The sequence below is a fragment of the Ictidomys tridecemlineatus genome, chromosome 1 (assembly GCF_052094955.1).
Source record: "Ictidomys tridecemlineatus isolate mIctTri1 chromosome 1, mIctTri1.hap1, whole genome shotgun sequence".
NCBI classification, from domain to species: domain Eukaryota; kingdom Metazoa; phylum Chordata; class Mammalia; order Rodentia; family Sciuridae; genus Ictidomys; species Ictidomys tridecemlineatus.
Genome location: NC_135477.1, coordinates 244,948,111 through 244,974,334, shown reverse-complemented (window position 1 = coordinate 244,974,334; position 26,224 = coordinate 244,948,111). Strand labels below are relative to the sequence as shown.

Here is a 26,224-nt window from a genome sequence, read left to right as displayed (position 1 = left end):
CATAGCAGTAGCAACTATCTCTGAAACCCTGGAGAGCTGGCAGCATCTGGAAATGTCTTTCGCAACAACTCCATCCATTACCAACAATCAACAGATGAGGGAGTAAAGCTACTTTAGCTGCCATGTCTCTGACCAGGACAACTCTGACCATAGTCTCTGGGGTCCTGCTGCAGGACTGAGCCAAAGCGGCTCTCCATGAGACTGGTTTTGATACTGCAGCCTTGCTTCTTTCCTTGCATTTTTCCATTTCCCTGCTGGTTTTCTCTAGGATTATGCCCTAATAAGTCCTCTTTACATGAATCATTATCTTAAGGTCTGTTTCTAAGGAATCAAGCTAAGACAATGCGTGTTTCTTTAAAGCAAAGTAGCTCCTAATGATTAGCATACAGGGAGCTGATATGACATGTAAGTCGAGTTGGTTCGTAAGGAATTTTTCCCAACACCTTAATGTGTTGAAAAATGACCAGGGTCTAGATTTCTCAAAATTGAGAAAATTTTAGCAATACATAAAAAACATAAAACTGATGTTAAAAACAATGATGAAATTAGGGATAAAAGGAACTTACCTAAATACCATATGACAAACCCAAAGCCAACATCACACTGATGAGGAAAAACTGAAAGTACTTCCTATAAAGTCAGGAACAGGACATGGATGTCTATTCTCCTCACTCCTAATCAATAAGGTTCTTGAAATTTTAGCCATAGTAATTAGTCAAGAGAAAGAAGTAAATATAAATAGTAAAGGAAAAAGTCAAATTATCACTATTTGCAGATGATATGATCCTATGCTTAGAAGATCAAAAAAAATCATCAAAAGACTAGAACTAACAAATTCAGCAAAGTAACAGATCAACATGTTAAAACATGAGTCAAAGCAATATTAAACAACAGGAGCAATGCTGGAGCTAGGTATGGTGGCACATACCTGTAATTCTAGCAACTCAGGAGGCTGAGGCAGAAGAAAAAATGTTAAATCTATGACTTTAACATTCACAAATAATGAATCTGCTGGAAAAAAAATCAGAAAAACTGGGGCTGGAATTGTAGCTCAGCGGTAGAGTGCTCACCTAGCACAGGCAAGGCCCTGGGTTCGATCCTCAGCACCACATAAAGATAAGTAAATAAAATAAAGGCATTGTGCCCATGTATACCTAAAAATAAATATTTTTTAAAAATCAGGAAAACAATTCCCTTACAATAGTCTCAAAAAAAATACATAGGAATAAATCTAACCACGGAGGTGAAAGATGTCTGCAGGAAAATTATAGAATGCTGAAAAAAGAAATTGAAGAAGACACTAGAAGATGGAAAGACCACCCATGCTCTTGAATAGGCAGAATATTGTTAAAATGGTCATACTACTAAAAGTGATATAAAGATTCAATGTGACCCCCATCAAGATATAATTTCATTATATATATCAGAGATATTCTTCACAGAACTAGAAAAATTCACACAGATAAATAAAAGACTCAAAATAGTCAAAGCAATATTAAACAATGAGAGCAATGCTGGAGCTAGGTATGGTGGCACATACTTGCAATTCCAGCAACTCAGAAGGCTGAGGCAGAAGAATCACAAGTTTGAGGCCAGCCTTAGCAACTTAATGAAGCCCTAAGCAATTTAGCAAAACCCTGTCTCAAAGTAAAAAGTAAAAAGGCCCAGGGATGTGGCTCAGTGGTTAAGATCCCCTAGGTTCAATCCCTGGTACAAAAAAAAAAAAAAAAAAGAGCAATGCTAGAGGCATCACAATGCCTCACTTCTAATTATACTACAGACCTATAGTAACAAAAACTGAATTGCACTGGCATAAAAATGAACACTCAGACTAATGGAATAGAAGACTCAGAGACAAATCCACACAAGTACAGTCATCTGATACTTATCAAAGGAGCCAAAAACATGTTGAGGGGGAAAAAAAACAAATGATGCTGGGTAAACAGAATATGCAAAAGAATGAAATTATATCCCTATCTCTCACTCAATTCAAAAGTCATCTTAAAGTGGATCAAAGACCTAGCAATTAGATCTAAAACTGCAACTACTAAAAAAAAAAAAAAAAAAATATGGGCTCAACACTCCAACATCGACTTCCTCAATAAGACTTATAAAGTTCAGGAAACAAAACCAAGAGTTAACAAATGGGTTGGCATCAAATTTAAAAGCCTCTGTACAATAAAGGAAACAATTAAAAACATGAATAGAGCTACAGAATGGGAGAAAATCTTTTCCAGCTACTCGTACAATAGAGAATTAATACCTGGCATATACAAAGAACTCAAAAAACTTTCCACCAGAAAAACAAACAATACAATCCATGGGCAAATTAACTAAACTAAATTATTAAAGGAAAAAAAACCCCAAAATATATGAAAAAATATTGAACATGTTTAGCAATCAGCAAAATACAAATTAAAACTACACAGAGATTACCTCTCTCTCATTAGAATGGAACTTAGTAAGCATACAAAAAATAATAAATACTAGTGAGGATGTGGGGGGAAATGGAACACTTAAATACACTGTTGGTGGAACTATAAATTAGTATAACACTGTGGAGATGGGTATGAAGGTTCCTCAAAGACTAGGAATACAACCATCATGACTCAGCTACTTAAATAGAAGAATTTTAAAGTCAGCATTCTAAGAAATGCATGCATACCTATGTTTATAATAGCAAAATTCACAATAGCCAAGTAATCTAGATGTCTGTTAGTAAATGAATGGGTAAAGAGAATGTGGTATATTTGCACAATGGAGTTATACTTGGCCATAAAGAAAAACGAAATTATGCAATCTTCAGGAAAATGGATGCAACTGGAGAACATTATACCAGGTGAGATAAACCAAACTCAGAAGTCAAGGGTCGTATGTTTTATTTCATATGCAGAAGCTGAAGAGAAAAAAAAAGGAACCTCAAGAAAATAGAAGTGAGACCAGTAATGTAGAGAAAGATGATGGACAAATCATGTTAATGGCCTAAACTCACCAATCAAATGACATAGACTAGCAGACTAGATTTTTAAAAAGACCCATCAATATGCTGCCTCCAAGAAACTCATCTTATAGAAAAAGACATCCACAAACTGAAGGTGAAAAGTTGGGAAGAAACAGCACTCACATGGACTGCGGAAACAAGCAGGGGTTTCCATCCTCATATCAAATAAAGTACACTTCAAGCAAAAGTTAATCAAAAGGGATAAAAAAGGACATTTCATACTGCTCAAGGGAACCATACATCAACAAGAAATAACAATTATAAACATATATGCCCCAAACAATGGAGCATCTACATTCATCAAACAAACTCTTCTCAAGTTCAAGAGTCAAACAGACCACAACATGATAATTCTGGGTGACTTCAACACACCTCTTTCATCACTGGAAAGATCTTCCAAATAAAAGCTGAACAAAGAAACTATAGAATTCAATAATACAATCAATAACGTAGACTTAACTGAATACACAGAATATTTTATCCATCAACAAACGAACACACTTTCTTCTCAGAAACACATAAATCCATCTCTAAAATAAACTATACATTATGCTACAAAGCAACTCTTAGCAAATACAAAAAAGTAGAGGTATTATCCCACATTCTATCAGATCACAATGGAATGAAATTAGAAATCAATGATAAAATAAAAAATAAAAGCTACTCCAACACCTGGAGACTAGATAACATGTTATTGAATGAACAATGGGTTACAAAAGACATCAAAGAAGAGATTAAAAAATTCTTAGAGGTAAATGAGAACACTGATATCAAAATCTCTGGGACACTATGAAGAAAGTACTAAGAGGAAAGTTCATTGCATGGAGTTCATTCCTTAAAAGAAGAAAAAGTTAATAAACAAATGACCTAATATTACATCTCAAAGCCCTAGAAAAGAAGAACAAATCAACACCAAAGGCAGTAGAACACAGGAAATAATTAAAATTAGAGCTGAAATCAATAAAATTGAAACAAAAGAAACAATTAAAAAGTTGACAACATTCGTGATGAAAAAGGAAATATCACAACAGACACTACTGAAATACAGAAGATAATAAGAAATTATTTTGAAAATTTGTACTCCAATAAAATAGAAAATGTCAAAGGCATTGACAAATTTCTAGAGTCATATGATTTGCCCAAAATGAACCAGGATGACACACATGATTCAAACAGATAAATTTCAATCAATGAAACATAAGACACCATCAAAAGCCTATCAACCAAGAAAAGCCCAGGACTGGATGGATACCTGGCTGAGCTCTACAAGACCTTTAAAGAAGAAGTAATACCAATACTTCTCAAATTATTTCATGAAAGAGAAAAAGAGGGAGCACTTCTAAACTCATTCTATGAGGCCAATATTACCTTGATTCCAAAACCAGACAAAGACACATCAAAGAAATAAAACTTCAGACCAATATCTCTAATGAACATAGATGCAAAAATTCTCAATAAAATTCTGGCAAATTAAGTACAAATACACATTAAAATGATAGTGCACCAAAATCAAGTGGGGTTCTTCCCAAGAATGCAATATTGGTTCAAAATATGAAATCAATAAATGTAATTCATCACATCAATAGACTTAAAGATAAGAATCACATGAGCATCTCAATATATGCAGAAAAAGCATTTGACAAAATATAGCACCCCTTCGTGTTCAACACACTAGAAAAACTGGGGATAACAGGAACATATCTCAACATTGTAAAAGCTATCTATGCTAAGTTCCAGGCTAACATCATTCTAAATGGAGAAAAATTGAAAACATTCTCTCTAAAAACTGGAACAAGACAGGGATGCCCTCTTTCACTATTTCTATTTAACTTAGTTCTTGAACCACTAGCTAGAACAATTAGACAGAAAAAAGAAATTAAAGGGATATGAATAGGAAAAGAAGAACTCAAATTAACACTATTTGTCAATGATATGATTCTATACCTAAAAGACCCAAAAACTTCTACCAGAAAACTTCTAGAAATAATCAATAAATTTAGCAAAGTAGCAGGATATAAAATCAACACCCATAAATCATAACCATTTCTATATATCAGTGACAAATCCTCTAAAAGAGAAACAAGGAAAACTATCCAATTACAATAGCCTAAAAAAATGTAAAATACTTGGGAATCAACTTAACGAAAGAGGTGAAAGACCTCCACAATGAAAACTACAGTGGCTAAAGAAAACCTTAGAAGATGGAAAGATCTACCTTGTTCTTGCATAGGCAAAATTAATATTGTCAAAATGACCACACTGTCAAAAGCATTATATAGATTTAATGCAATTCCAATCAAAATCCTAATGACATTCCTCATAAAAATAGAAAAAGCAGTTATGAAATTCATCTGGAAAAACAAGTGACCCAGAAGAGCTAAAGCAATCCTTAGAAGTAAGTAGCATCACTATACCAAACTATACTATACTATATTATACTACAGAGCAATAGTAACAAAAACTGCATGGTATTGGCACCAAAAGAGACTTGTAGACCAATGGTACAGAATAAAGGACAAAAAGACAAACCCACATAATTACAGTTGTTCTATATTAGACGAAAGTGCCAAAAACACATATTGAAGAAAAGATAGCCTCTTCAACAAATGATGCTGGGAAAACTGGAAATCCATGTGCGACAAAATTAAATTAAGCCCCTATATCTCACCATGCACAAAACTGGATAAAGAACCTAGGAATTAAACCAGAGATCCTGTGTCCAACAGAAGAAAAAGTAGACCCAAATCTCCATCATGTCAGATTAGAACCTGACTTCCTTAATAAGATTCCTATAGTGCAAGAATTAAAATCAAGAATCAATAAATGGGATGGACTCAAACTAAAAAGCTTCTTCTCAGGAAAAGAAATAATCAGTGAAGTGAATAGAGAGATTGCAGAATGGGAGCAAATTTTTACCACATGCACATCAGTTAGAGCACTAATCTCTAGGATATATAAAAAACTCAAAAAACTTAACACACACACACACACAAAAAAAAAACCCCAAATAATCCAATCAATAAATGGGCCAAAGAACTGCACAGACACTTCTGAGAAGATGATATTCAATTAATCAACAAATATATGAAAAAATGTTCAACATCTCTAGCATTTAGAGAAATGCAAATCAAAACTACTCTAAGATTTCATCTCACTCCAGTCAGAATGGAAGCTATTAAGAATACAAACAACAATAAGTGTTGGGGAGGATGTGGGGGAAAGGACACATTCTTACATTGCTGGTGGGACTGCAAATCGGTGCAGCCAACCTGGAAAGCAGTATGGAGATTCCTTGGAAAACTGGAAATGGAACCACCATTTGACCCAGGTATCCCACTCCTCAGTTTATACCCAAGGGACTTAAAAACAGCATACTACAGTGATGCAGCCACATCAATGTTTATAGCAGTACAATTCACTATAGCTAAATTGTAGATCCAACCTAGATACCCTTCAGTAGATGAATGAATAAAGAAACTGGTTTATATACACAATGGAATATTACTCAGCATTAAAAGAGAATAAAACCATGGCATTTGCAGGTAAATGGATAGAGTTGGAGAATATCATGCTAAGCAAAGTAAGTCAATCCCCCCAAAACAAATGCTGAATGTCTTCTCTGATATAAGAGTGCTGATTCGTAATGGGGATGGGAGGGGCATGGGAGGAACAGACAAACTCTAGATAGGGCAAAGGGGAGGGAAGGGAAGGGAGGAGGCATAGGGGTAGAAAAGGTGCTGGAATGAGACAGACATCATTACCTTAAGTACATGTATGAAAACACGAATGGTGTGACTCTACTTTGTGTACAACCAGAAACATGAAAAAATGTGCTCTATTTGTGTAATATGAATTGAATTGCATTCTGCTGTCATATATAACAAATTAGAATAAGTTAAATAAAAAAAGAAATAAAGGTGACAGGGGAGGGAGAAGGGAAGGGAGAAAGGGAGGAATAGGTGAAGAACTGGGGGAATGAAGCAGACCAATTTATGCTATGTGCATGTATGAAGATGTCACAATGAAATCTACTATTATGTATAACTATAATGCACCAATAAAAAAAATTTTTTAAAAGAAAACCATGTCTATACCTCCAACAATACAAAATTATACATGTACCAAGCATTTATTCACTATAGCATTATTAGTAATTACAAAATACAGGAAACAAACTACCCATATATTGGAGAATGAATGGCTAAATAAATTATGCTATACCCACACAGTAGGCTACTATACAACTATGAAAAAGAATGTGAATGAGCTCTATGAACAGACATAGAGAAATTTCTAGGTCATACCATTATGTGAATAAAAAAAAAGCCCCAAAGACTGTATCAACTCATAACCTTATATGTATACAATTTTAAAGTCAATTATATATCAATAAAGATGGGGAATAAAAATTAGTGAAAGTCCTAAACTGATTGAAACTGTCATAATAAAAACAACTGACATATTTGTAAATGCTTCTCCCAAAGTTAGTAACTTAAAATTAAACTTCATACCAAAATTTTAATGAAGACTTTAGAGAACCAACTACTTTGTGAATAATCACAGGTAAGCAGTAATTTTATGAAAGTTTGATGTGCGCTATAACAGTCTATTAAAAATATTGACATTTTACTTCACTCATCTGTTCATATGTTGTTATTTTACTTTACTATAGAGTTTCAAATAGAACTTGGATAAAAAAGGAAAAAAATCAAGTATTTATATTACACTACCCTGCATATAAGAAAGAATGGTATATAAGAAAATACTCAAGTATTGTTCAATTTTACAGAAAAAAATATAACAAAGATAAACCAGAAATGAAAGATTGGTTTACTCTAGGGGTGGAGGGCTGAACGAAGGGAGAAGTGGGAACGTCAACACAGGAGCATGGGATAAAGAGAGATAATCTCTGAGTATATCTCTTTTAAGCTCTTACTCCTAGTACTCCAGTAATATTTCACATATCCTGCAAAATAAAACAAAAATTTGAGGAAAACTGAAAAAAGGAATATAAGCACTAATGAATGAATCTAACTTCATTTCAAAGGAATAATACAACACTAATGGGGTAGGGAGAAAACCTAATCTAAATAACTTTGGAAAACAGTATCTTGACTAAATACTACAAACCCAAAGACAAAAAGAACTGTACTCAAATGCTGTAACATAATTAGGGAAAGTGTTTCTTCCGAACATATGTATTATCCTTTCTGAAATTACTTTATTTGTACACCAGGACTGCACAAATAGGAGCTGGGTTTCTTACTACTGAAGAAAGAAGTTACAAATACAGATGGAGAAAGGCTAAATAAACCTACTATTATGTATAAACCCTGTAGTATAAGACTGAAATGAGGTTTCATTTCATGGTTTTTAAAATATAAATACAGATGGATGAATCAGAAATAGAGATGTATGTACATACGTAGGTTGATATACACATGCATATTTCCAAGCTTTGCCAGCAGGACCTACAAGCAATGGCACTTGAGCAGCACTGAGCACATCTAACACCCAGCTCTTGGTTTCTGAACACCATTCTTCAACAAAAGGAACTAGGGCTCTTTGGAGAAGTGGTTGATTTCAGGATGGGGGCAAGAAAAACAAAGATTAACCTGAAACATTTTTTTGGTTCAGAAATTAGAGAAGCACTCAGAAAAAGTGTATGGGGGTGATGCTGTTGAAAGAATAAAAGAAGCATTCTGAAGGAGCTTCTGTTGGCCAAAGCTGGAACAATGAGAGCAACAAACTAAATAATGATGGTATTGGATTTTAAATCATAAAGTAAGTATTTGAGAGTTCCTTAGAATATATTTTTAATTTTTTAATTTAATTTTTTCTAATTTGTTATATATGACAGCAGAATGCAATTCAATTCATATTACACAAATAGAGCACATTTTTTCATGTTTCTGGTTGTACACAAAGTAGAGTCACACCATTCGTGTTTTCATACATGTACTTAAGGTAATGATGTCTGTCTCATTCCAGCACCTTTTCTACCCCTATGCCTCCTCCCTTCCCTTCCCTCCCCTTTGCCCTATCTAGAGTTTGTCTGTTCCTCCCATGCCCCTCCCATCCCCATTACGAATCAGCACTCTTATATCAGAGAAGACATTCAGCATTTGTTTTGGGGGGATTGACTTACTTTGCTTAGCATGATATTCTCCAACTCTATCCATTTACCTGCAAATGCCATGGTTTTATTCTCTTTTAATGCTGAGTAATATTCCATTGTGTATATAAACCAGTTTCTTTATTCATTCATCTACTGAAGGGTATCTAGGTTGGATCTACAATTTAGCTATAGTGAATTGTACTGCTATAAACATTGATGTGGCTGCATCACTGTAGTATGCTGTTTTTAAGTCCCTTGGGTATAAACTGAGGAGTGGGATACCTGGGTCAAATGGTGGTTCCATTTCCAGTTTTCCAAGGAATCTCCATACTGCTTTCCAGGTTGGCTGCACCGATTTGCAGTCCCACCAGCAATGTAAGAATGTGTCCTTTCCCCCACATCCTCCCCAACACTTATTGTTGTTTGTATTCTTAATAGCTTCCATTCTGACTGGAGTGAGATGAAATCTTAGAGTAGTTTTGATTTGCATTTCTCTAAATGCTAGAGATGTTGAACATTTTTTCATATATTTGTTGATTAATTGAATATCATCTTCTCAGAAGTGTCTGTGCAGTTCTTTGGCCCATTTATTGATTGGATTATTTGGGGTTTTTTTTTGTGTGTGTGTGTGTGTGTGTGTTAAGTTTTTTGAGTTTTTTATATATCCTAGAGATTAGTGCTCTAACTGATGTGCATGAGGTAAAAATTTGCTCCCATTCTGTAGTAAATAGAGACTCTATAAATATTTTTAAAAATTTGAAAATTAAATAAGTTTGGGTAAAGGGACAATTCTTCCTTTTGATAGAGTTCCACTTAATAGATAGAAGACAAGGAATAAGAAAATAACTATCAGACAAACATCAAATCATTCCAGACAAATCCATCTGTAAACCAAATTTGACAGCAAAAAATTGAAAAGAAATAAGATTTGCATAGTCCAAGAAAATCACCCTGGGATGGGGCTGTAACTCAGTGGTAGAGCCCTTGCCTAGCACATGTGAGGCACTGGATTTGATCCTTAGCATTACATAAAAATAAACACATAAAGGTTATTGTGTTCATATACAACTAAAATTATTTTTAAAAAATTAAAAGAAAGAAAATCACTCCAAGAAATCTATCAATTCAAAACAATGAATAACAGCAAATTTACAGTAGAGAAACTTGGCAGATATCACTTTAATCATGTGACCAAACTTATTATCACCATTAATAAGATAATTCAAATCATGAAACTCTTAGATATGATGATGTATGAGGATTCAATGCCCCTTCTATGTTATTGTGTGCCAAATGTGCATTGCTTCATTCCAATTATGAGAAAATGCCAGCACACTCAAACTGACAGAAAGTCTACAAAATAACATTAAAAATATTAAAAGCATCAAGTTCATGAATGACAAAAATACTTAGAAACTGTTACTACTGGAAGAGACTATGAAGAAATAAAAACTCACTGCAACACACACACACTCCTGAGAAAAAGAAAGGATATCAGTAGAAAAACTAATGAAGACCAAGTAAGGTGTGTAGCTTGGTTAACAGTATTATACCAGTATTGAGTTCACAGCTTTAATAATTAACTGTAGTATGGTTGTCTAAGGTCTTAAAAGTAGAAGAATATATAGAAGCTCTCAGTATTTTTTTTTTAAACTCATCTAAGGTAGTCCTAACAAAAAGCTAAAATAATTAAAATCTGAAAATTCTACAATAGTACCCCCCCTTTTTTAATGTAAATACAGCTGGTATAGTAGCTTTAAGAACCCTACACGTCCACTCACATATCCATGTTAAGCTATCCAAGACAATCCAAGAGGCTGGATCTGCTGGGCAGGGTTGCTTACATACACAGCTCTCCATGTACAAATTGATACTATGAACTCCTCTCCTTTGCTTGCTTTTAACCCTCGTCCACTATGATAACGTAGTGACTTTTTTCCTCATAATAGTTTATACTATGCTATAGCTCTGACTACACTAGTGTAGTTTTAAAATTCATCATTTTAGAGTCCTTTTTTTTGGGGGGTGGGAGTATTGGGGATCAAATCCAATGCCTTGAGCATGCTAAGCAAACACTCTACCACTGAGCTAGATTCCAGAACTTAAGAGTCTTAAAACATAAACAAATGCCTAGGGTTTAAGACTGTTGAGTTTCTGACCTATTTTTCATGCTCAGGTAAAAATATACCACTGTTATGTTCTTCCCAATTCATTAAAAAAAACATTCTTCCATTTTAAAATTAATTAATTACTTTTTAGAGCTGGGGATTGAACCCAGGACCTCATGCATGCTAAGCACATTAGCTACACCTCAAGCCCCCAATATTTCTAATTTAAAGAATTACTTTCTTACTTGGAATAAGCTGGAGAAACCCAATATGGGTTGTCTTCTGCTGCTTTGGCATGACGCAAAATGGCTTCCCTGGGATTACTGTCATCAGTCTTGTCCAGAGCAATGTTCTTCACGATGTAGGAAGAAAGAGTACCTCCATGGGTTCCAACTCGGCCACCACGACCTGTTTCAGAAGGGGAAAAAAATCAGAAACAGCACTAACATGACAACATGTTGCTAGCCCATGCACACTGTGCTTACCTGAACATGATCTCAACAGCACTTGTGTATAATCCTTTCAGCCATCATAATAATCAGAACCAAAGAAAGAAATCATCAAACTGCAATTTTCCCATAAAGTTTTTAAATAGAAAGAGACTTGAAAAGATTGTTATATCTTAGTTGCTTAACTTACAGAATGAGTAATGAATTACAAATAATTTGCCTTAAAACATACATTTCCTCCAGCAAGCTGGGGTTATGGCTCAGCGGTAGAGCACTCGCCTAGCATGTGCAAGGCTCTGGGTTTGATCCTCAGCACCACATGAAAATAAATAAATAAATGAAATAAAGGTATTGTTTCCAACTACAACTAAAAAAATATATTTAAAAAAATTTCCTCTAGCATGAACACTTAAAATTCAATAAATAAGCAATATTCATTGGATGCTATTTTAATGTTAAACAAATTTATCTTCCCATATTTTCAAGTACTTTATAGGCAATCTCCTGGGCATTATTAGAGAAAACAAAAGAAATGGTCATATAGATTAACATTATTTTAGGGTACTATAATTGTCCTAGTGGACAAGAATCTCCTTAAGGGCAAGGATTTGTTCCCAACTGAATCCCTAGTACTTCAAAAATGTCCAACTTTTTAAAAAGATAATCAAGAAGAAACTTTTTAAAAGGCACAGAAAAATTAACTGTCAGAGAAGTTGTGTGGCCAATTATTATTAGGGCACTTAGAGGAAGGACAGCACTTGAGGCTGGGGTGGTGCACAGGTCTTTCTGAAAGCAATGGATTCATTTCAGGGAGGCTCAGAAGGCAAGGAATGCCATTTTCAGAAAACAGAATGGATAAGCATAAAAATGTGGAAAGAGAAATTCAAATAGTGGGGCCAGGAGGGAACCAACAGTTTATCAGAAGGTCAGAATAAGGGAGAAGTGAGGTTTAAAGCTACAAAGATGTGTTAGAGTGAGACATGGAGAATCTTCACCCTCTGGAAATAGAAGTGCACAGCAGGAAGCTCATGAAAGTTTGGAGACAGTAGCAACGTGAAAGCTAGAGGGGATGGAGATAAAGCTATGTATAAGATGATGGAGGTGGAAAAGCAACAGGAAGTGACTTGAAATACCACACCTATGAAGAAGGGTTCTGCAACAATTCAGGCAAGAATGTTATTTAGGAACTTTGACTAGGCTAAAAATGAAAAAAGTTAATAGAAGTAGACACGTGAAATATTTTCAGTGCTGAAAGGCCAATAGATAGAGGTCCAGAGCTCAGGCTCAGATGAGTGACCAAGTCAAAAGCTACAGACTTGGGAGCATAGCACCAATGGAAACTACACAGGGTGATGGCACAAAGTAGAATTCCAGTGAAGGTGTGTGTTGTGAAATAGCTGATGCTGCTTTGCTTAATTCCGACACCCATTTTCTTGAAGACTCTAAGGATTTTTACTCATCTTCAACTGATTTGGGCAGCTCCATTTTCTCAACACTGAACTAAAGGATGGTCACCTTCTGCCTTGTATGAAACCTAAGCTAGCCTGGATTCTGGTCAAAGTGCCCCATGTTGTACATTAAGCCAATATTAGAGGAATGGTTTTAATGCCATGTTCCAAGGAGCCCCAGAGTTCTACTACCTACAGGGCTTAAGTTGGAGACAGCAGAAAGGGGCCCAGGCTCCCCCTCCCACTTAGCACAGTACATCTTTACCAATTTCACACACTGCAATTCTGCATTAGATCTTTAGGGGAAATGTTCTGGTTATTAAAAATAAAACATTTGAAAACATCAATCTAGTAAAATCTCTCTGAAGATAAGCAACAAGGACCAAAAGATTTTCCCATATCTGTATCAGTGACCTCACCCTGCCCCTCACCCCCTCTGCAGGTCACTAGTTGGATCATAGTCACCTGGGCCTGCTACAGGAGGTTCAGGTTTGTGTGACTTTAGGGGGTCCAGTCTGTCCTTCTCCAGCTGTTTCCTGGTACTCCGTTGGCGGGGCTCACGGAACATAGGCAAGGCATGAGCTGCAAGAAGTCACAGTTGAAAAATTTCATTATAATAACAACTTTTCATCCAAAAACATAGCTGAAGCATGACTAACTGAAAGATGAAATGGAAGTCATAATGACAGCCTTCATCTAATAATAAAAGACAGTCTTACTGTAACCAATTAGCCAATTTTGTCTGTTACCAGACTCATTGTTCACCTCTCCTGGCAGTTAATGGCACTTAGGAAACACCATCAAAATCTGTCACAGAAACATTGGTGAGGATCCCTGTCTCCCAAACAATGGGTAACAATTAAAATTTAATTTCTTTGGTTTTGAAAAGAAACCCTATCGGGGACTGCCTCTTTATTTTTTCTTATAGGACCCAAATGTGAGTAATGCCAATAGCTTGCCTGTCAGCCCCAAAGTTTCCTCAGATGCCTCATAAACACTGGACTCACTTCACACGTTTCTGAAATGTGACCACCTCTCAGGAGGAGTTGACAACACTGAGTAACCGGAAGGGAGGAGCACTTATCCCAATGAAACTGGGATAAAGGTTGCCCTGAATGCAGGGGTGCCTGATTCTCCTGGCATGGAGACTGATGGGGCCTTACCCCTCCTTCTACATGGTGCACAACACAAGATGATAAAAAATCAAAGTTATATTTGTTCAATTGCTGTTGGGTGTTTGCTCAATCTCAGAATTAAATTTCAGAAAACAAAAGAGTATTAGAATTTAAAAGGTAAACAGAACAATATTCTGGGGGAGAGGGAGAAGATTACTGGAGGGAAATATTTAATAACCATCTTATTCTTGGCCACCATAATTTCAGCCCTTTCTCACAGATTAAAACTTCTTTTAAAAGAAAAGAGTATCAGGATAATGAATATAAAGGTTTAAGGAATTTTTAAAGAACTAATGAAATATCTCTAACACCTCAAAAACGCTTCCAACATCCTCTCCTACCCGTTACCCCTTTACTGCCAAGCAGGGCCAGACTATGCTTGCTTGGAGTCCGGGGAGCTGAGAAACAGCCACTCGTCACTCTGTCAGGCAGCACAACACACAGTATTTTTAGGAGGGGGAAAAATAGCTTTTCACTTCAAACGATGGCAGGAATTTAAGTAGGCCGCGTGTAATTACATGAGCTGGGCTGGTTATGACACCGACTTTAACACTTCTACTCTTGCAAAAAGTGTCATGGGATCTCATGACTGATCATAAGCTCCAAAGGACTTGGTCTTATGTGAGACCCACCACAAGGGAGAAACCCAGCAGTATAGCGCCCCCTGGGCTTTACAGGGAGACACTGAGAAAGTCCACAAGGCCACTCACTAATAATTGCTGTCACATCCTAGATTTCCTTCTAGACATCACCTGTTACAGGTCAGAGGCCATGGCTCTGGGAATACAGATCTGTCAGATTAAAGAGTTTGTGTAACAGAACTGAGAAAAGTCACTCTGCCCTGCTAAGCTTTCTGTTCATACCCCTGATTGTTATTTTAGATATAAAGCCTCCAGATTGGTCTAGCTCATGGTCACACATTTCAGAGGGAACTGCAAGAGACCCTTCATCTAGTCTCCAGGCTCTCCTGATGAATTTCAGTCACTCAACCTCACATTGTCAGTCCACAGTGCAACAGGACAAACCGGAGACTCCTGATTCTATTTTTGGTACTGGGGACTGAACTCAGAGAAACTTTACCACTGAGCTACATCCCCAGACCTTTTTTGAGAAAGGGTCTTGCTAAGTTGCCAAGGCTGGCCTTGAACTTGTGCCCCTCCTGCCTCAGTTGTGTAAGTCACTGAGATTATAGGCTTGCACCACACCTAGCTCTAGGCCTCCTGATTCTAAGACCAGCACTCTTTTTTCTTAATTCATAGAATAGACTGTTGTTCTTTAAAAGACTGCCATAGAGCAATGCAGTAGGCTCATATAGGCTCTTCACATTTGTGTTGGAAGGTATGTGAGGCCATGATGAGTCACAAGCTGAAGGGGTTAGGGATTATGTGATTTGTGCTTCTGTGCACACGATGGGAGGTTTTGTGACATATACCTGAACTCTGAGGGCTTTTAAGAGAGAGGTAGTGAGACATATGACTGACAGGCATGCTAACTTACGAGTGATGATGTAGTCCTGGGTTAGAGTCTCAGCTTGTTTCGCCTTCCGCTGAGTTTTAACCACACATAATTTTGCTCCCCTGAGGGGTGAATAAAAAATTATTTTATTTATTTGGTTTTAGGAACAGAAAGTCTATGTTGAAAGCATCAGATACTTTGAGGAACACACCCCGTGCATGGTCTTGTCAAATCCTGGACTTTCTGAGGGAGAACAACAGATGGGGCCTCAGTGATAGGGATTATTAAACTAACAGACATGCATGTCTGTCAGAGGTCACTACCAAGTAAAAGGGCTAGAGAGGTATGAGGGTACCAGGACACAAGTTAAAAAAAGAAAACCTATAAAACTTACTTAAAAACTTAATATGCTAAAGAAATACTAACAAAATTAACCACCCTTTACACTTTAAAGGCCATAGGGTTCAACATTTATATCCCAGATGGAAGCAGCCTGGGTGGTCTACACCCCAAGTGGCATATGTCCACATCTCAAATACAAAAGTACAAGTGTCTGGAACAGAGTTGGCTTGGCAGTATTGCCAAGGGGCTACAGCCCAAGAATGTGTGGGATCAACCAAAAGTGTGCTTAGAACACATTACTTCACCTTAGCCATGCTGAACTATCCCTTTTAGGAGAAACAAATATAAATAAGCAAATTTCTTAAAGATTTCAAATAAAGATAGAACCCTTCTTAACAAATTCTTCTCAAATAAAGCTTATCACTTTCTCAAGTGAAATGACGCTGGTTTATACTAATAACATTAGCATTTTCAATCTCTTTGTTATGAAAAAAAATCTTACTTATTCTTAAGTATCATAATATATAACTTTATTTTATAGGGTCAGATTCCAACTCTAGCCCAGAAAGGATTAGGGATGTCTTCTACCACATACAGCAAAATTATGGTCAATGAATATTCATTTAATAAGAGGATGACTTTCCTTTCCTCGGAAAGTACATGAGACTCAAAACAGGTGAATCTAATGTGACATTTTTTAAAATATGTTTTTAGATGTTGACAAACCTTCATTTTATTCATTTATTTATTGCGATGCTGAGAATCAAACCCAGGGCCTCACATATGCTAGGCAAGTGCTCTACCACTGAGCCACCACCCAAGGCCCTAACATGTGAATTTTAATTCCAGCTATCTGATGCTCCCTCTAAAGACAAATCAGTGCCTGTACCATAAGAGACAGAAATAAACAATCTTTTTGAAAGTGGTAACATATGTCTATCCTTGTGCCCAAAGAAAATGGAAATACCTGAGGGACTGACAGCCTTTCCTGAAGTTTTCAGACCTTGGAAAAACACTAAAATGCTTAAGTTTGACATCTGGGTGGCCTGGGGATTTGAGGGAAAAGCATTTGTGCTGTACCCTTCTGCTAGGAGAGAACAACCTTTCCAAACATCCAAACTGGTTACCTACTAAAAGCCAAAAAGAAAGGTAACAAAATGGACAAGCCATTCCCATTTCCTGTAAGTGGTTAGTTGCCTGCTTTGTTAATCCCTCACATGCATCACTGCTAATGCCACTGTCCAGGGTGGTATGCAAAGTGGGCAGGACTTGCTTCCCCCTTGCACTCAACATTTCAGCTAAAGAACTGCAAATCCCCAGGAAACTATCACTTTAAATTCAGTATGGATCAAGGGTGATATCTAAATCCTCTTTAAAGCACAATGCTAGGAGTTTGAGGCTTTACTCTGTGCCAGCTGCATTTTCTAAAAGGGTGATCCCCATCAAAGGGGGAAATAAATAAAAGCAGGGGTGAAAAGAAGCCCTCCCCCCAGTTGTTGGCATCCATCTAAAACAGGTGATACTTAATGAAATACCTCTGACTCTTATTGGGATCATAATAGACCTTTGCCAATCCATTTCCAGTTCCAACCATGATCTGGTTCAACTTTGGATGCCACAGACAGCGCACAACACTCTGAAAAGTAAAGGCATGGAAGTCAATAAAGAGGCCTAATAAAAATGGGGAAAATCAAATATCATTCTGATAATAACCTGTAACTTTTAGGACATCTTCTAAATTATAATGTTGTATGCTTGAGGCTAGATTCCATTCCATCACTTAAGATGTTCTCTTCCTGACTTACCCCTGTTTTCCTGACAGCCTTGAAACCACAAAGTTAGGCTGCCCAGCTCCATTACCATGTGAGGCTGGCATCGGGAAATGCCGAATCCGCATGACTCAGTTACACTTACCACTGCAGATTTAGATCTCAGTGTTTCACGCTTTTACACATACAGTATGTCCCTCTGGACTGCAGATTGAGACCAGGTGGTTACTGTTTTTAGTTCACAAAGATTCAAATCTCATGAAGCTTTGTTCAGAAGGAATACATATTGGTAGGCACTTAATAATCTCTATCTATGAGATAAAACGGCAGGGTACCGGCAGAAGCAAAACAGAGGTACACAATACAAAACTTGATATTAACCTAAACAAAAAGCTGTTTTTAAAAAAAGTTATGGGAAGCTATGATCCTCTGAATTCACTTCTGAAGAGGAAAATAAGTGGTGTTCTAGGGTCATAAAGGACAATGAATTCTGAATGAGAACTGCAACCTGTTTTTAACTTTTGTCTGTAGTAAGAGGGCAGAGGTGTGAGGGATAGCATGGACAGAAATAGAGGGAAAAAAGATGAAGTTAACATTGGCAAGCAACAACACCATGTTTTGGTCTCTACAACACTACTCTGGGAGGGCAAGAAATAAGTGGAAGGATTAATTCAACATTTATTAATAATTGCTTACTCATCAAGCTATGCACTAGGACTGAGGAGAGAAAGGGTAAAAATTAGATATTGCCATTTTATGATTCCAATGGTAAAATGAAAATTATACAACTTTTGTGACCTATCTACCTTGGGCTGATTTCCTTTAGTTCCTTGTCTCTAACCATCCCACAATTTCATTAAGACAGATTATCTGGGAATCTCTAGATCCCTTTTGATAGCAATTCTCTCATCCAAGTGGCAAAAAAATATGCATATAGTTAAATGGCTACAAATCCTCTGAGATTCCAGAAAAGCCAAGGAGGAAGCTAAAAAGAGCCTGTGCAACTACTAATTCCTGACAATACTCCAGGATAGTGCTTCTAATCTCTGCATCAACAAAGAGAACAGAGTTGGTCTATGGGAAAAAAAAAATCAAACAAAAATGTGTGTGCTTTTTCCATCAGTGGAGGAGAAATTAAGTTAAAAAGGCAGGTTTTCATTTTTTTTTCTTTTCCTACAGCTTTCCTTGAATCTAGGATACCTGCTGCTCAATGTCTGCCAACAAGTGCTAAAAGATGCTAAGATATACAATAGTGACTTCTTATTAATAGAAAAACTTGAAAATAATAAATTATATTTAGTTTGACAGTTTGGTTTTTTCTTCCCTTCTCTTTTCTTTCTTTCTTTCTTTTTTTTTTTTTTTTTTTTTTTTGGTTATTGCTGCTTTGTACATATGTTTACAGAACCAACTTTAATAGGTATGTGTATAAAATTCAAATTTTCTCCTAATAAAACTGCTCCTGGATGGTAAGGTAGAATTAGGTACAACAATAGTTCACAAAGTGCAAACTGATTTCTGCAAAGTGCAAACTGATTTCCAGGTGCTCTGCCTCTGGGACTAATTTGAGAACCATGCCTAGACCACTGGAAACTTCCTGATAGTCACAGCCAGGTATATGGAAACATGAGAAGAGTCACAAACATAACTTCCTAACATCATGCTTGTGTAACCCTATTTAATAGAATAAGTTAATCTGAGCCAAGACTCATCTCTTTAAAACTCTGTTTAAATGTCAACACTACTCAGTCCACCCTATTTAAAACACAACTCCTCTTACTGTTTTTTCTTTTTCTTCATATAATGCATCATCTTTTCACAAAATATTCATTAATTAATTATGCTTTTGTTTGCCTTGCCCACCAGAATAAATGCTCTATGGCCAATTTTGTTTTGTTTGGCAATGTATTCAAAGTGCCTAGGGTAGTGTTCAATGCACAGCAAATGTGTCCTGAAGGAATGAATGAAAAGCTACAGTTCACCCTAATTCCATGACTAAATGGAATGCTTTGCTAGGTAAAGTGGGCAACAATTTACAAGCTAAAATCAGTACACTCCCTGAGGAATAATTTGATTTCTCCATATAATTATTATATTCAGATATTTTATAAATGCAGCCAGATTAGTTCTTCCTAATGTAGTCCCAGAGAAAAGATGTACACTAATAATACAAGACAATGAAAAGGGGCTTTTCAGTGACCCTAGAAATCTCAGTCACATACAAATGGCCCCAGGACATTCTTAAAGATATAGTATTAGAGTTATTTCTCTCCCTTGGTTCTCCAGAGGTCTGGCTAAGCATCTAAGATTACTGGTGCTCAAATATGTTTTCAAGTGAGCAGGATGCAGATTTGGAAAAGATCCACAACGTAGGCCTGATAAATTCCAAGACACCCAGCCAAACAGGCAGTTTCCAGGGGCAGCAGGTTACTGTTACTCTCTCCCTCTTTGCTGAGGGTGTAAATGTTAGAGAGAGGCAACTGCTCAGGCCAACAGACCAATATCTGATTGCTTTCCAGGGAGTCCAAGGGCACTGCACCTCTATTCCTGTACACATCCTTGATCCTCCAGAGTTTTAAGGCATACATGACCGGTGAGCATATAAGCTCTTACAAAGAAGCACATTTACCCTCTTTTCATTCCAAAGCAGAGAGAGGCAATAAGACCCCTTGAGCTAAACAGTCATTCCAGAGATCTGTCCACTGTGGCAATGAGTCACCAAGTAGCCAATGAGGGGCCTGTGAGCAGTCTAAATTAGGCAAAGGATACTTAAAGCTCAATTACCCTAAGACTGGTTATTAATCAAATACTACAGGGATTCCAAAACACAGAATGAAGAAACAGAATTCAAAGTCAAAGGTGGGTGGGCCTTTCTTGTTTATTAATATTTATTGTGTGTGTTTAGCTAACCTTTGTAAACTTTGCAGCTAATGCGGCTCCACACTTTGTCCTGTCAAGGAAATGCATCTTATAGCAGAGAGCTGGCCATCTGCCAAACCAAACAATCCCTGAGACAGCAGCAGGCCTCAGAAGCAAGCAGAGCTGCCACGCTGCTAACTTGTCAAACATTCGTACTGGGCTTTGCTCAACAACAATGGACACGTGCCTGCTAGAAGCCTAAGGAGCCATTAGAAGACAGATGAGCTATAAATACTTAGAGTGCAATCACTCAGTCAACCAACCAGCCCAAACTCCCTCATCCTGTTCCTCAAGAGGTGCTTCTTTGGCAAAACATTCAGATCTACAGATTTCTTGAGTAATGCAGCAGATGGAAGGTAGGAAGCACATGTGAGTCAAAGGATCAGGGAAGAACATCAAGACACCAGATCTATATGATCAAAGGCAACACCCTCACATTGCATCATGAGATTCAAATGGTAGAAGGCCACTGCAATGCAAAGAAGTAGATTCTGAAATTAGCCTACATATTTTAATATGATCTGTTTAATTAAATTGATAAAGCATTTTATTCTGGCACTAATCAATTTCATCTTACCAAACTATGACGTTTCCTTTAGCTGCCAAAACTGAACTCCGTTTTAATAAAAAATTAGTTTTACTCTTTAAACCAAAGCCCACTCTCATTTTAGCTTTAGAACTTGGTGGTACAGAGCAACCATAAATGGCCCAAAATGTACTGAGCTCCAAGAGCCACTAGGACATGATAACCAGGGTTGGAGGCTACAAGTAAGATGGTCAGAAGGAGTTATAAGAACTAAATGTGCTCAACACAGAGATCTCTTCTCCCTGGAAAGACCAAAAGAAAGGGGGGAGGGGTGGGCTGTGAACAAAGAAGCACTGTGTACAATCAGCAGTGGCACAATTCCAATACAGGAATTTTTAATTACCCATTAGCAAAAGTGAAACGGCCACAAAAAATTCCAAATAATTTATTTCTGTGGTTTTTGGTTTACTTTAAGTGAAATCATGGAAGCAAATAAAGAAAGGAGGATGAGGAAACCAAAGAGAGAAATGGACTTATATTTTAGGACATAGTAGAAAGGGAAATATTAGGTTTCCAAAACTTAATTTAATGAAATTGAGCCCTCACAACAATACTTCAAAATTATTAATCTCATCCAGTTCATGGGTGAAGAAACTGAGGCTTTGGGTGGTAATTTTTCCAAGGTAACATGATTTACACATAGGGGACCTGGTTTGGATGGGAAGGTTTCTCTCATTCCATGGTTCATTCCCTTAAAATATTTAACTATGCAAGGTCCCTTTTGAAAGATGGGGAAGAAGGAAGGTGGGATATTTTTCATCATTTCCAAACTCACCTAACTTAGAAATCTTTACAAGCTTATATTAAAATATAGCTGGGAATGGGAGCTGGGGATGTGGCTCAGTGGTAGAGTGCTTGCTTAGCATTTATAAGGCCCTGGGTTTATTCCCCAGAAACTTTGAGGTGGAGGGTAGTAGATAGTATCACTAAAGCCATAAAAACAAAAGCACACCAGTTCACAATGTTACTATAAAAGAAGTCAATGCCTGTACAACATCTTAGATGTCTGTATTGTACATATCCAAACACCACCCTCATTCTACTATACATGCTAAAAGAAGCCCAACATCCTTCATAATTTTATGCCTTAAACATGATTATGTTGAAACACTATTTCCTGATCCTTCCCAGCTGCTGACCCACACTGTAAACCAAACTCCATCTGTTTTTTTCATGTTTGGTTTCTGTTATAGAGTACAAGAATAGTTAAGCTAACACAGTGATTCTTGGGAGAACAAGCATTTTTAGATTTTTCAAATAAAGAGCCTGACACCTGTCTGTGAAGTAGAATGTCACACAATTTTGTAGACTTATATTAAAGAAGACTTATATAAAATAAGCCTTAGAGTTATGGACATCCTTAGGACTATCCAATATATTTGAATGACCATGGGTGCAATCTCCAAAGCTGAGAATGCAGATCAAGATTTGAGCCCAAAACAAATACAAAGAAGGCAGATTAAACCAGGAAGGTACTGGAGAAATAACTTTCTTCAGATTTCCATAAGCGTGAGACTTAATTTGTGGAGAAGGAAAAATTGTTTTCTATATTAAACTTGGCCAGGGAAATAGAAGAATTAGGTGGGAATTGCTTCAGTTTTTTTCAGGATATTTGTCCTGTCCTTGTTCCCTCCATTCCTTCTCAAAGCCTGGCTTTTCCAAAACTTGGGATAACTTTGCAGCCTGAGTGGATCAGGGACTTTGGCCTCTTTCCTCTAAATTCAGACAGAAAATCTGCTGAGTAAAACTCTGTCTCCAATAAATAACACTCAAAACACCCACCTGATCTCCAAGGAGATATCCCTGAATGCCAGAGACTAAAGGCAGACATTTCTGTAAATGAACACACGCCTTTTTCCCTTCCTCAATCCTCCAACTCCAAGGAAGCCCTACCATGGACCAGACTTTTAGCAACTGTCATCTTGCTGGAAATCTCTCATATCAGTCCCAAATAATTCTCTATCTGATAAGCCAGACACAGAAGAAAAAATGCCACAGAATTTTAATGTAAAGGTCAGTACAGAAAAACCAAGCAAGGAAGTATTGCTCAGCACCTGCTATAAATATTTGATACAGATACATAGATTATGCTTATAAAATTGGCATCTAATTATTAAATTAATTCTCATAAAACCCATGGAAAATGCATTTATTAAAATCTATTTACTCATAGTCTAGGCTCTAAAATTAAGGTAACTACCAAATCAGCAAAAATCTGGAACCTGGTAATTGTCCTTGGCACTAAATAAATCACATCTGTATCTGATAAACTTGCCTAAAGAATTTCATCACAAGAAAAAGTTCTCAGAGAAAATGGAAGGTCTCTTGGGTAAGAAAATTAAACACAATTTTCTTCATCTAATTCAAAACACTAAATGTTAAGTTTGTTCCAATTCTGTTACTTGAGAATTTATGAAGGCAAAGAAAGTACAAATAATGACTGAAGAAAGTCTGGTAATTACTCTTATTAATGCTAGTCTGGGAGCAGGAAACAAACAGGAAGCTGAAGCTGGAGTCCATAGGGTGAGCAACATAGGTGGGTGGTCATCTTCAAGTTCATATCGTTCAGGCCCCATTCAGGGAATCCACTAAGCAGCAGCAAAATTTCCCACTGGTGGGCACAGAATGGGTTACAGGACATGGAACCCTCAAGCATGAGTAGGGCTGAGGGAACTAGAACCTCAGGTTACTTACTTCCAGCAAAATCAGTCATATCTGTGTATATTACATATTACCATTTGTCACAGGGACCAGGTTGGGGGAAAGCTTGGAAGGACTACCTATGCACATCTCTCCTAAACCAATCTACACAGATTCAGGCCCCTTTCCCTTTCTCTATTTATCAACAGTTGGAGATGGAAATAAAAATAATAACCCCACTCCTTCATTTGTATGAACAAAGCACAAATACATAAAGTTTATCCAATTCTTAGCTAGCAGATAAGAACTATATGCATGCTCAAGTCTTTAAAACTAAGTATGTAAAACCAAAAACTCACAGGAAAAGCTGAATCTTCCCATATAGATAACATATAAAATGTTATTTATATTAGTGTGGTACAGATCGAGATGTTTTATATGTCATATTCTTTTATTTAGCCTTTTGGGGGTCTCACAACTCCTCCTCCTAGACTATGATCTATCACTCCAGGAAGGGACAATCACCATCCTGGGATATATGCTAATTATAGCCCTCTTTCTTCCCCACATTATATTTAATTGTGAAAGTTTGGCCAGAGTTCTGATAGAACAGCTGGAAAACTTATTACCTAAGATCATTTATCACGTTCATGTTGGGAGAGAAAAATATGTCAGGAAATCTTAAAAGACACAAAGTTCTTTCCCTGGCTCATCAATGCACAAAACATATGATGCTGGGATCAGAAGCTGGAGCACTCATCATTATTGTGTTATATGTTTACACATCAATGTAAAGACAGTGTCTCTTTCTGAGATCTCTAAACTTCTACAAACCCAGGTTTTTATGTCTCTCTGATATTTTATAAGGAGTTAAGTATATTCATCCCTCAGGTTTATTATCTAGTGGTTGACTCTTCATCCAGCTTTGCCATTCATGGCCAATGTGTCTATATAAGGAAAAGTAGGTAAGTTTAAACACCTGTTAAATAAAACATAAATTCTTGTGCAGAGAAGTAGAAAAAAGTTTCTGTTTAAATAAAAGGGAAACACTGACTATTTAAATGGTTCTGAAAAACTAGAAATTGAAGTCAAAACCATTTACTTGGAAATACTGACACCATAAGTAGCTTGTTACTGATATAGCCTGTTACGGGACTAAATGCACTAGTAAATTCATAAACTATGAAATTTGACAAGCCCTCCTTCTGGTCCTCTTTCTTTTGTTCATAAAAACTAAGGCCCCCATGATTGGCCCTTCACTTTACATTGTAACTTCCCAAATGTCAAAGAGATGAATATAAGAAAAGATACCTTATTATACAGGATTAAAATTTGGAATCCTACGGTAAACATTTCAGAGAAGAGAATGTTGAATACAGAATCTAAGTAATTGCAACTGCAAATTAAGAATCTACTGTTTAAAAAGACAAATTTACAAAGTTGGTTTTTTAAAAAAAGAAAATAAATGAAGTGATAAGCATATCAGTATGTGTTTCTTAAGGAAGAATAATGATTAGACTTTTTAAAAAAATGTCAAATTCCCAACAAATAATTTTTACTTCACAGCACAATGTTTAATAAAACTAGGGGCTGAGGATGTGGCTCAAGTGGCAACGTGCTTGCCTGGCATGTGCAGGGCGCTGGGTTTCATCCTCAGCACCACATAAAAATAAAAATAAAAATAAAGATGTTTGTGTCCACCGAAAACTGAAAAATATATTTTAAAAAAAACAACTAAAACCAAATTATATTCATTAGAGTTTAAATTACCAATTTTTTAAGCAAGGGTGGCACATTTGCGTTTCCTTCATTGAACTCAAAACAAAGCTATTTTTAGTAAGTGTGAAAAAATGATCGTCAATATCAAGTTGTAAAGAAGCAAATAAAATTAAATGTGCTCTCCTTTCATCAAATCTAAAAGCAAATATATTTATTCTTTGAAATTCCAAATTAATTTTTTAAAACTATAAAAAAGAAACAAAAACAAGAAAAAGTGAGAGGGAATAGGTCAATTAGTTTAAGTCCCAATAAGAACATATTACAATAAAATAATAAAGCAAAATCAGCAAAAACATTTTCACCATATATCAACTACGTGCCATGTGTTGTACCAAGTATTAGGAATATGATGTCTACACACACACACACACACACATACACACACACACACACATACACACACACACACCACTTTTAGCCCAATAAGACCCTTACTCT

General features: G+C 36.6%; 1 protein-coding gene across 3 annotated transcripts in view; it reads right to left on the bottom strand.

The window, feature by feature from the left end:
- The window catches only part of Wdr70 (WD repeat domain 70), a 279,175-nt gene that overhangs the window by 11,017 nt on the left and 241,934 nt on the right, over positions 1–26,224 (bottom strand). For all 3 annotated transcript variants that reach the window (XR_013424157.1, XM_078017631.1, XM_005325626.4), the window contains exons 14-17: positions 17,632–17,732; positions 15,797–15,876; positions 13,590–13,706; positions 11,473–11,635 (exon numbers count right to left, since the gene is read on the bottom strand). Coding sequence is in view for 2 of the 3 variants with exons in the window: in XM_078017631.1 (XP_077873757.1) it covers positions 11,473–11,635; positions 13,590–13,706; positions 15,797–15,876; positions 17,632–17,732 (461 nt within the window). In the remaining variant the exon portion in view is untranslated. The remainder of the gene's footprint in view (positions 1–11,472; positions 11,636–13,589; positions 13,707–15,796; positions 15,877–17,631; positions 17,733–26,224) is intronic.